This window comes from Diabrotica undecimpunctata, chromosome 8 (genome assembly GCF_040954645.1).
Source record: "Diabrotica undecimpunctata isolate CICGRU chromosome 8, icDiaUnde3, whole genome shotgun sequence".
NCBI classification, from domain to species: Eukaryota; Metazoa; Arthropoda; class Insecta; order Coleoptera; family Chrysomelidae; genus Diabrotica; species Diabrotica undecimpunctata.
In genome coordinates this window covers 125,734,697-125,747,060 of record NC_092810.1, presented here as the reverse complement: position 1 = coordinate 125,747,060, position 12,364 = coordinate 125,734,697, and the positions used below count along the sequence as shown (strand labels likewise).

Here is a 12,364-nt window from a genome sequence, read left to right as displayed (position 1 = left end):
AGCGAGATAATATAGCAGGAGATCTAAGCACTATGAGCGTGGAGAATTGGATGGAGGTTGCTCGAGACAGAAAACAGTGGAGGCATGTTGTCGAGTCGGCTAAAACCCACGAAGGGTTGTAACGCCACGAAGTAAGTAAGTAATAGTCAGGATGGTCCTGGCACGACCTAACTGACTGACCTAAAAAATCCAAATTCCAAACCTTCCGGGACCATACGCTTTCGCCGGTAATATTTTTCCAGTCGACGATTTGATTTCGCTTAAATACACAATTAGATTTTGTTTATTCTCGTCAAATATTTTGAGACGCAATTCTAAAAGCGTTTCTCTTTCGAAGATTTGTAAGACACAAATTAAACTTATTTATTATTTAAAGAAAATTTACTATTCAATATAAATCGTGCCTAATGTATGTGTTTTTAATTTCAGGTTCACAGGAGATGCGTGTGGTTTGTTATTATACTAACTGGTCAATATATAGACCAGGAGACGCTAAGTTTAGTCCGCAAAATATAAACCCCTATCTATGCACACATCTTATATACGCATTTGGAGGATTTACCAAAGAAAATACGCTCAAGCCCTTTGATAAATATCAAGATATAGAAAAAGGTAAGTCAACAAGCTATTTTAATGATTCTAATTTTTTATGTTTAGATAATAAAAATCCTTGAAAAATAGATAAAGGAGAATTAAAAAGTTTTTAATATAACATGATATAGCCTGGTAGCCTGGATAATCATCATCATCATCATCCAACCTCTTCTGTCTACTACTGGACATAGGTCTCTCCTATTTTTCGCCACTCTTCGCGGTTTTCTCCCGTTTCATAGCTATCGGGATGTTGCTCTTAAAAATGTCTCTTAGTAAACCATACGCCGCCAAAGTAATTGTTATTCGTCGTTGAAATTCACAGGTCTGATTGTCCTTGCTTATTCTGATTTCATGACCGAGATATATGTACTTTTCTTTTTTCATTGAACTTTACACCGGTTAGAATTTAATAAAAAAAATTTGATTTTAAAATAATTAGGGACTCTCAATTTTAGGTGGTTATGCAAAATTCACTGGATTAAAAACTTACAACAAAAATCTAAAAACTATGCTAGCAATTGGAGGTTGGAACGAGGGATCCACTAGATTTTCTCCCATGGTCGCAAATGCCACAAGACGGAAAGAATTCGCTAGAAATGCCATTAAGTTTTTAAGACTGAATCATTTCGATGGACTGGATCTAGATTGGGAATATCCGTCTTTCAGAGATGGTGGAAAACCTAGGGATAAGGCCAACTATCCACTTCTTGTACAGGTAGGAAAATATAAGCAACTAACGTTAAAAATATTTTACTTTTGTTTAATTTTCTGTTCCTACAATGGTACGAAGGACATAATGAATGAAATAATATTATGTCCCTCGTAATCATAATCGAACATATATACCTATTCGTCTCTTGTAAAAAATTAAAAATCTTTTATCACTCAATAAATTGTTATCACTATACACTATATTATGTAAATGTAACATATAAAACCCTTAAAATAATTGAGAATAGAAAAAATCTTTGTCAAAGTGGTGTACATAGTAAAAGGGAAAAGCTAATTTAAGAGACCTCAACAAAGAATTAAGACGAAGATACAAGACTGATATTTAACAATACTATCACAATATATGTAAAGAAATTGAAAGCCACTATCAAAACAATCACCCTAAAGATCTATTTAGAAAAATACGCTACATAATAAGAGTCTTTAAAGCCAGAACTTGGTGCATTGAAGACCACACAGGCACCCTGAGAACCAACAGAGAAGCAGAGATATGGAGATTATATTGCCGAGATCTATATAAGGATGTTCAACGCCACGAACTTGTTCATCAAACTCCTGAAGAAATCGAAGAAGAAGCTAATATACTCGAAAATGAATTAAGACTGACGATCACTAAACTTAAGTATAACAAAGCACCAGGTCCCGATATGATAACAGCAGAAATTCTCAAAGCCACAAAAAAAAACCGGAATAAAATTGCTTCATTTACTCTGTAACAAAATATGGTATTCCCAGCAATAGTCTCACGACGAAAACATCTTCAAGAACAGGCATCTTCGATACATAAATTCGACAGCTATAGAACCATCTCTCTTTTCTCACATGCCAGCAAAATAATGCTACACATAATCAATGAGAGACTGAAAACTTTCCTACAAAGAGAAATACTCCAAAAGAAAACTGGTTTTACCAAAGGTAGAGGTACTCAAGAACATCTTCTGAATATAAGACAAATAATAGAAAAATCTAGAGAATTTAATATACGATTATACATTTGTTTTATAGAGTATCGCAAAGCATTCGACAAGGTCAAATGGCAACAATATGATAGAAACTAAAAGAAGTAGGCGTACCACCACTCTTAATGTCACTTATAACTGAACTATAATACGAACACGCTACTGGAGCAGTTAAAGTACTTACAAATGAATTTCATACAGAACAAGGTGTCAACGATATATACTATTATAAATATATATATATATATATATATATATATATATATATATATATATATATATATATATATATATATATATATATATATATATATATGAAGAGCATATTATGAGAAGAGCACTTGAAAGATGGGAAAAGAGCATCTCAATAAAGGGCCCAAATATAAACAACCTAAGTTTTGCAGACGACCCTTCTTGTAAATAGTCAAAAAGAATTATTTGATATCATAGAACTGGTTGAAAACAAAAGTTTGATATTTGGTCTGCTGTTAAACATATCAAACAAAAAGATCATAATAGTAGATCGACTTCATAACGATCATCCACGTATAACTACGATTGACTGGCTTGGTCACTGCAGGAAGAAGAACAAAGGTCACTACAGGAACAAATAAAACGTAAATGAGATCTAGCAAAAGTTGACGTAGGAAAGATAGCCAAAATATGGAAGGACTCTCAAATTTCACGAACTCTAAAAATGAGGTTGATCAACTGCTTAATATTCCCAATACTACCATAGGGATGTGAATCTTGCACCCTATGATAGACAAAAAGAAGAAAGCTAGACGCCATTGAAATGTTCTGTTGGAGAAGAATGTTACGAATTGCGTGGATCGACCACAGAACAAATAATTCTCTGCTTTCCAGCAAAGTGCATCTCGAACAATTAAAACACTTTGGACATGTTATGAGAGCAGACTTAAAAAACATTAAACTTTTAAAGATTGATCATCCAAAGAAAGGTAGAAGGCCGAAAATCATGAGGAAGATCCTCAACAAGATGGGTCGACTAAATTACAGGAATATGCAAAAAACCTATGCATGAGTTAAAAGAAATAACCAGACAGAGAGAGAGAGAGAAAGATCTTTGTAGAAGGACAATACACATCACGATGACCATTAAGAGAGATCTAAATATCACTTATAGTTACTAAGAAGATTTACCAAAAAACTTTTATTAATTTTTTATAAATTTTAAATACCAGGGGTCTTGTATAACCGACAAGATGGGTCCCAAGCTGAAGGCTGAGCCTCAATAGATCGCAGAATGGAAACTGTTCTATCAGGTACAACACCCTGATAGGGGTTTAAGTAATTTACAAACAATTCCGAGTTCCAACATCAAAATGATGTTCATCTATCTAAAGATTTGATACTGGCAGGTTGATAATCACAACCAAATAAAGGCTCGTGTGACCGTCGTAGCGAACTACGATTGCCTAGTGAAGTCACATTGTTTTGATCTTTTTGACTCTAGGAACTCCAAGAGATATCCAAGAGATATCGTTGCCACTTTTGACTACAAAATATACGGCCTTGGAGGCATTCAGGCATAATTCCACGGATGGTAGTATTGCACCATTATCTGCTCGAGTAAGTGTGTCACCCACCCTCTTGTACTGAGCAGTATTACTACTTAATCAATATCAATATACGAAATTTAAAAAAAATATATCGCATATTCCTGCCCCATGCTGATAAAAATGTTTCTATTAATGTATTATGAGGTTTCAGATGGTTGCTAGGGAATTATTTTCCTATTTAGTAAACACAGCCTCTTCAAGTTACTTAAAAGTTATAGGTTCAGCTGTGTGGAATATAACTGTCCGTTGTGTATAACTATTTATTTTTAATGACTATATTATACAATTATACGAGTATTATAAATGGTATCAAGTGTCCCAACATATACCCAGTCCAGCCTTAAAAAAAATAATATGTATATTTCAAGGTCAAAGTGGCCTTTTGTTTTTTGCATAATCATTTCTTTCGGCTGACCCTCAGGATATTCTAACAAAATATACTATGGCAATTAGTACTTTCATGAAGCAGAATATAATTATCAGATTTACAAACTCTCTTCTGATAAATTATAGTTTAAAACCACTAAAATCGGTAATTAAAGGTGTGAATAATTGTAAACTTTTAAAATTACTATACTAAAGACGATAATTATTTAGATTGTTTAGTTTTTATTCTTTCCTTATTAGTATTTAAACGAATGTATAGTTTCACAAGATTATATTTTCATTATACTACCACCTAATCTCACCTTATACTCGTTACCTATTACTTATGTTGAATCAACTACCTTCCTAGGAATGAAACTAGATCAGAGGTTAATCTGGAAAGATCATATTTTTCATCTTCGACAAACAACTCAAAATGGTCTAAATTTATTGAAAAGCATATCTCACAAGCAATGGGGAGCTGATTTCCAAACACTCATAACTGTCTACAGAACTCTAATTCGTTCTAAACTAGATTATGGCGCAGTTGCTTATAATTCAGCCAAAGCATCAACACTTAAATTACTAGACCCAATACACAACACAGGAATAAGAATAGCACTGGGAGCTCATCATACTAGCCCAATTGAAAGTTTATATTGTGAATCAGGTGAACCTTCCCTTCAACTAAGAAGAAACTACCTCAGCCTTGTGTATGCTGCTAAATTGTCAGCCAATCCACATATACCGACATTTAAAAACACGTTTGCTGACAGATTTACATCGACATTTAACACCTCACAAAGATTAAGTCCCCCGTTTTATATTCGGATCCAAAAATTACAAAATAGTTTAAACATACATTTTCCTGAGACATACAATGTAACTAACCTTAATCATCAACCTCCTTGGAGAATACAGCTGCCTATTTGTGATACAAGTCTTACTATCAATAACAAATATGACACACCACGTAGTATATTTAAAAACAAAGCAGCAGAGAAATTAAACTGCTCTCATAACTCCCTAATTTTTACAGACGCGTCTAAATCCGACAATGGGGTAGGGGCTTCTTTTACAACTTTACACCAAGACTACTCCTTTTCACTTTCCCTACGATCAACCATATTTTCCGCAGAACTTCTTGCTATTTTGCAAGCAATAACATTTGTAAATAACAAAAACATACAAAACTCTTTGATAATAACTGACTCTTTAAGTGCTCTCAGCTCTATGAAACAGTTATACACAAACCATCCCATTCTATTGCTTATAAAGTCAGAACTAATGAGATGTCAAGAAAACGACCGATTTGTTAAATTCCTTTGGGTTCCGTCACACTGTGGTATAACTGGAAACGAAAAAGCTGATCAGTTGGCCAGGGAAGCAGCAGAAAATCCACAATCAACATTATTCACTAAATGCGTTTATAGCGACCTGAAGCAATATTTTAGAAACAAAATAAGCGAGGAATGGCAACTACACTGGAACAATTCTGAGACATCCATGAAAAACATTAAGCAAGAGGTAGCTGTATACAAACTCCCATTCAAGCGACGAGACCAAGTATGCATCTCTAGATTACGTATAGGCCATACGAAGTTAACACACGATTACCTTCTAAGTAAAGAACAAATTCCCATGTGCTACAGTTGTGATTGTGTAACTACAGTGGACCATGTGCTAGTGGACTGCCCTTTGTATACCCTAGAACGACTTCAAGCTGGATTACCCACTTCATCCAAAGAGTGCTTAAACGGCTTCAATAATGACAAAACTATAAACTTTTTACAAAATGCAAGACTAGTTCACAAAATATAGTGTAACATTATTAACATTTATGTAATTTATTGTACCATGCTAATAACCCCTAGTAGTTGAAGCAATTTTGTAAAAAATAAAAAAAAAAAAAAAAAAAAGATTATAGATTATATTTTCTGCATTATTTTAACTTACTGAGTCGTCTCTGTGTTTTGGGACTTAAAATCTGAACATGATAAATGTCTCTTCTGTGTGGTCTTTTCATTGCTATTGCTCATTATTTTTTCTAAAGGCCGTATGACACTATGCATTTTCTTGTATCATTTCTTATATCGTTTCTGATATAACAAAAAAAAATGGATAGTATTATACAAGCGTATAGTTTTTATATCAGAAACGATACAAGAATTTGTGTCCGCTGCAGTTTCTTGTACAAGAAATGCGCCAATGTGTGCGCAAAAACGTAAAACTTCTGTCATAATGGCGGCTGGAGGAGAACTTTGATATACAATTAGACCAGTGGTCGCCAACCTGTCGATCGCGAGCTACCGGTAGCTCGCGGAGGCAATTCTGGTAGCTCTCACAACGATTTTAATTTAAAAAATACAAACTGCAAAAATCAGAGAAGCTTCCGAATATTCCACAAAAAAATCTAATTGTCATAATATTAAACATAAACAGCGGCAACGTTGCGGTGAGCGATCTGCCCCTGACGCCGTCAAGCTAGAATCGGCTATTTATAGAACCGACCAGCCGGAGCAGCGCATTAGTGTTCGAGAACGATCTGGATTGCTTTGAACGGGATAAATACGCACGGCGCGGCGACATTGCGCTTAGTTTAAAACTGAACGCGTAACCAACGTCCAGCGGTTGGGTTAGTAGAAAACAACAAAAATAATATTATGGCAAGCAGTTGTAAGAAGGTAAAGACATACCACTTTCATTCGGAATGAGAAGAACAATACTTTTTTACAGAAGTTAAAGATAAAAATGTGTGTTTGTTATGTAATACTTCGGTCTCCGTTGCTAAAAAAGGAAATATTGAAAGACATCATCAAACTGTACGTTCTAATTTTGAAAAATCATTCCCACTACATTCTGCCGCCAGAAAGGAGAAACTGAAACAGTTAAAAAAACAGTTAATTGGACAACAATCAATATTTTTAAGAACAGTCGACAAAAATAAGGCTGCAACTGAAGCATCGTACCGTGTGTCCCAGATAATTGCACAAAAAAAGAAACCTTATGAAGACGGGGAAATGATAAAACAGGCGTTTTTAGAAACTGGTGATTCGGTATTTGCCAACTTTAGAAATAAAGAAGAGATAGTTTCAGCTATAAAATCTATGCAACTTTCTGCTAATATAGTGATGAGACGTGTAGAAGTAACGAGCAATGATATTTTTTTACAGTTAAGAACTGACTTAGATAACTGTGTTTATTTTTCACTTCAACTGGATGAATCAACAGATGTCGTTGACACTGTCCAGATGGCCGTGTTCGTCTGGATGGTTTTTAGTGATTTTACGATTAAAGAAGATCTTTTGAATTTCATTCCACTGAAAGGACACACTACTGGACAGGAGTTGTTTTCTCATTTAAAAAATATTATTTCTTCCGAGAAAATTCCAATATCGAAAATGGTAGGCCTGACAACCGATGGCGCTCCAGCTATGGTGGGTTGTGATAAGGGTCTGGTGGCGTTATGTCGTAAAAATGAAACTTTTCCGCAATTTCTCTGTTACCACTGCATTATCCATCAGCAAGCATTATGTGGAAATTTCCTGAAACTAAACAACGTTATGAAGCTGGTGGTAAAAATTGTGAACAAGATTAGAGCTCAAGCGTTACAAAGAAGATTATTCAGAACCTTGGCCGATGACGTTGACTGTCAATACGGGGGCCTACTCCTTCACTCTGAAATCCGATGGTTAAGTCGAGGACGGGTGCTGAAACGTTTTAATGATGTCCTGTCTGGCATAGTTCAATTTTTCAAACAACGCGTGTACCGACTCCGGAACTAGAAAATTCATTCTGGCTTCGAGATTTTGGTTTTCTTGTGGACATTACAGAGAAATTAAACGAACTTAATTTGCAGCTTCATGGGAGAGACAAAGAACTAGCGGAAATGATTTCTGATATAAAAGCATTTATCAAAAAACTGGAGTTTTGGGAACAAAACCTAATTAACAGCGATTCCAAGCATTTTTTCCTATTCTTTCAGAAAAAATATTTCAAAATCCATTAGAACCCTATGACAACAAATATCATGTAGAAATAATTTCTACCCTGAAGAGTAACTTCAAAAACCGTTTTAAGGATTTCAATGAAATGGCTTTAGTAGCGCAGTTTGTTGTTTCACCCTTTATGGAAATTGATATCCAGCAGTTTGCAGCTTGTGTTATGCAGAACTTTGGCGAAGACATCGCTGCAACGGAAATGGAAGTCATTGAGTTTCAAAATGATTTAGCCTTAAAATCGTTAGTCTCAAGTACTGAATGTATCTGGCCTATTGTAAGTAAAGACAAATATTCAGTTCTATGCCGTGTTGCCTTGAAAGTGAAAGCATTATTCAGTTCAACCTAATTGTGTGAATCTTCTTTTTCCAATATGAAGTTTATTAAGAACAAATATCGCAATCGACTTACAGATGAACATTTGAATAATTGTATTCGAATGGTTGCATCAAATTATACTACAAACATTAAAAAAATTATCGATGAGTCTGAGTGTCAGCCTTTTCATTGAACGTGCTTTTTTATTTTTCAATGTTTATGTTTATGATAGTGCGTTACTTTTTTGTTGTTATTATTAACTATTTTTAAATCATACGTGACATGCCGTTGTGGCTGGATAAAATTTTGTGTTTATTTTTCAAATACCTTCGTTTGATAGGTAGGAATGTAGCTATGAACAAGTACGTATTAGTAATATTAGTTATTTTGTTATTAGTTTATTATTAGTACCTATCTATTATGTATTACCAGTTAAACAGTAAAATAAATACATATAATGATAGATTAACTGTGGATTATTTCATTTACGTTGTGTTACATGGCTTCCGTGTGGGTAGCTCGCTGTTTATTCCAAACTTAACAAAGTAGCTCAACATATTGAAGAGGTTGGCGACCACTGAATTAGACCAAGCAGACATCAGAGAAAAGTGCCCAGCAACAATAACCAAAATTAGAACAGCAGTAGCCAAATTGAAAAACAATAAATCACAGGGATTGGATCAAATAGCATCGAAACTACTGAAAGTAGGAGATGTATTGTTACTAAAAACAATACATAATCGCTTTAAAAATTCGTGATGAGTTTAAAGATTATTTTATATCTCCAAATAAGAGAGTAGAATTTCAAGAGCATGCCATTCAAACACATAATTTGTAAAAAAAACAAATAAATTATTACAACTAAATTATTTATTATTTCTGTCTTCCATTACAGCCTGTTGAATATCTTCAAAAATTGTGATTTCCAATTTAGTTTTAATATTGGGACATTTTGTTTCTTTCATTTTTGAACCACAGTATTTTAAAAAATAATCAGTAGCATCTGGCTTGGGGTCCTTAGGTACTGCAGTTCTATTTTTATATGTGTCAAAATTTCGACCAATCATGTGCCGAATCACATACAATTTCCGGTAAAAGAACTTGCATAGTGTCATACAGAGTACAAATGTACGTGCAAGAAACGATACAAGAAAACATAATTACCTTTCTATATCAGAAACGATATAAGAAATGATACAAGAAAATGCATAGTGTCATACGGCCTTAACAGTGTATTAAACCGTTAAACACAATTAAAAATATGCCGTTCCATAGATTGGTATAGTTTTAACAATAAAATTGGTGTCTTTTCATTTTGTTGATGTTATTTAACATCAAATTACTATTTTTACGATGCAAGATTTATTGCTTCTTCTTCATATTCAAATATCCTTATGTCTTTTCAGCTTTCGAGCTGGAGATCAGATCACTATTTTGTCTATTACAGTTTGTTTTTCTATCGTTTATCATTAAGTCCATTTCGTGTAGTGGTTTTAAATTTCCTTTTAATATATATTCTTTATTTGACCTACCCATATCGTCCTCGATTAACTTAATCTTTTCTAAATATAATGTATCCATAACTTGCAAATATGTCTGGTTTTCTTCTATTAATTTAATTATAGTTTAGATGTTTTTTAATTTGCCTTTATTACTCCACTGGGAAATTTGTCAGAAATTTAAGTGTTTTCCGATTTCTCATAGACAAATTTTCAAAACATAAAATACTTTTTTTCGCCGATTTTCATTATTAGCGTGTTTTGTTTTGTATTTGCAAGAACAACTTTTGATAGAAAATTTAATGGCGAACAATTTTACTTTTATTAATTTTTGTAGTAGATACGACACTTTGCGAGATATTCAGGATAAATGTTAAAAAATAGGTAACTGTAATGTAAATTTTTCATTCGGAAATTTTTTCTGAATTTTCCAGCTGAAGCATTTTAGATGGATGCTAGTTATAAACAAACTTCTTGAGACATTTCTACAAAAAAAAATAAGATCCGAAGCCTTAACAGATGTGAAACACACATAGCAGCGCAACATACGCATCCATAGACCAAGGTGTAAATCCTAATTGAAAAAGAACTTTTTTATTATGTTACAGAAAGAACGTACAAGTTTTATTTTACTTTTATTTCCCTATCTTTCTTTTGTCATGTCTTCTTCCTCGGCTTCTGCCTTGTGAGTGGTAGCTGTTACTTACTCTTTATCGCCACTCATTTCTGTCCATCATGTCTTCTTCATTTAAACCTTTCCCTTTCAACTCCTCTGGGGCACAGCCCTTCCATCTTCATCTCGGTTTTCCTTTACATCTCTTCCCTTCAACTTTTAACAGCTCCATCCTTCATCCTACATAGTTCTCATATCTACGTCTGATATGACCAAACCAATGCAGACTTTATTGTTGAACCTTTGTTGAGACTGAAGTCACTCCGGCTCTTTCACTAATCACGTCCTTCCTGATCTAGTCCTTTCTAGTCTCAACCAACGTCCACCGTAACATTTTCATTTCAGCCACCTTCACCTTCGTTTCCTGAACCCTCTTTACAGGGTTTATTTTACCACCGTACACCGCCATTCATCGATTTTTCGATCACAGAGTATCCCACTCATTTACTTTCAGTTAAACCAACCAGCTTGTATCGTATGGGCAATTTCTTGATCTAGTGTCCCAATGTCAGTTATGTAGGAGCCAAGTTATTTAAATTCTCCTACTCGTCATAGTTTTTTCTCAGAAATTCTATGTCACCAAGCATTCCTGTTCCTCCCAACCACACATACTTAATTTTCGATCTGCTAACCTTCAACAGCCTCCCAGTTCTCTCCAGTTCTCCCTCTTCAACAGCCCTTTCCAACACCCAAGACCTAAGCCAATTAGCCATAAGTCAGTACTTTGCTGTACTTTGCATATCCCTTACGAGTCTTACGTACTTCTCAGAAACCCATTTCTCTCCTATACATCTCCATAGCTCTTGTCTAGGAACTACGCCTTCTCAAGATTTATAAATACCAAATGTAGCTTTCTTTTTTTGTCTCGCACAATTTTCCTATCAACTGTCTCAAAGCAGACAAAGCATCCGTTGTCCTCCTTCCTGGCATAAACCCAATCTCTTCTCCTGTCGATATCTCTCTTCTTAACCTTTACTTTACAGTTCTCTTCCAAATTTTCATTGTGTGCGACATTAACTTTAAAGTCATCACAGTGTCATCAACATATCTAATTTTTTTTTAATACTATTTCATTTATTATTATTATTTCTGACGTGCCATCAGAGCTTCTGGACAAATGGACTCGTTGTATATCTTGAACAAAAGAGAAGCACTCTTTCAAAAGAATATATAGCACTTACAATGTCTGTGTCTTCCATGAGTCTGGTTTCGGTTATATTCTTAATCTTATTATTCTTATATCTAGACTGTTTAAATGCTTGGCAATTACATTTTGTGGTGATGTACTTTATTGAAAAAACTCTATGCAACACTGGCAAGGATATAGACTTTGTTTTTCAATACATAATAAGTAGATAATTCGATCGTATTTGAAATATTTTACCATCTATACCTCCAATTCCAAGTAAAAGAAGAGGGATAGACGAGTAACATCTCTATAAAAACCAAGGTTTAGCTAGCCCGGCTTATATCACCGGGTCAGGGCCCCTTGTCTAGCGTTACAGATGAAGACCGCAACGGCGATGAAATTGGATCGGCACAAGTGGCAGTCATGCTTTTAGGTATAGTAGAGAAGTACGGGGCTGTTAGTACTAGAGACATCCTCAGGTAACGGATAGAGAAATGCCTTCTAGTTATGAGT

The 12,364-nt window shown here is 34.5% G+C and overlaps 1 protein-coding gene across 2 annotated transcripts in view; it reads left to right on the top strand.

Annotated features, from left to right (window-relative positions):
- Positions 1–12,364, top strand: part of Cht6 (Chitinase 6) — a 296,348-nt gene that overhangs the window by 161,321 nt on the left and 122,663 nt on the right. For both annotated transcript variants that reach the window (XM_072540946.1, XM_072540945.1), the window contains exons 3-4: positions 430–612; positions 1,050–1,309. In XM_072540946.1, the coding sequence (XP_072397047.1) occupies positions 430–612; positions 1,050–1,309 (443 nt within the window). The remainder of the gene's footprint in view (positions 1–429; positions 613–1,049; positions 1,310–12,364) is intronic.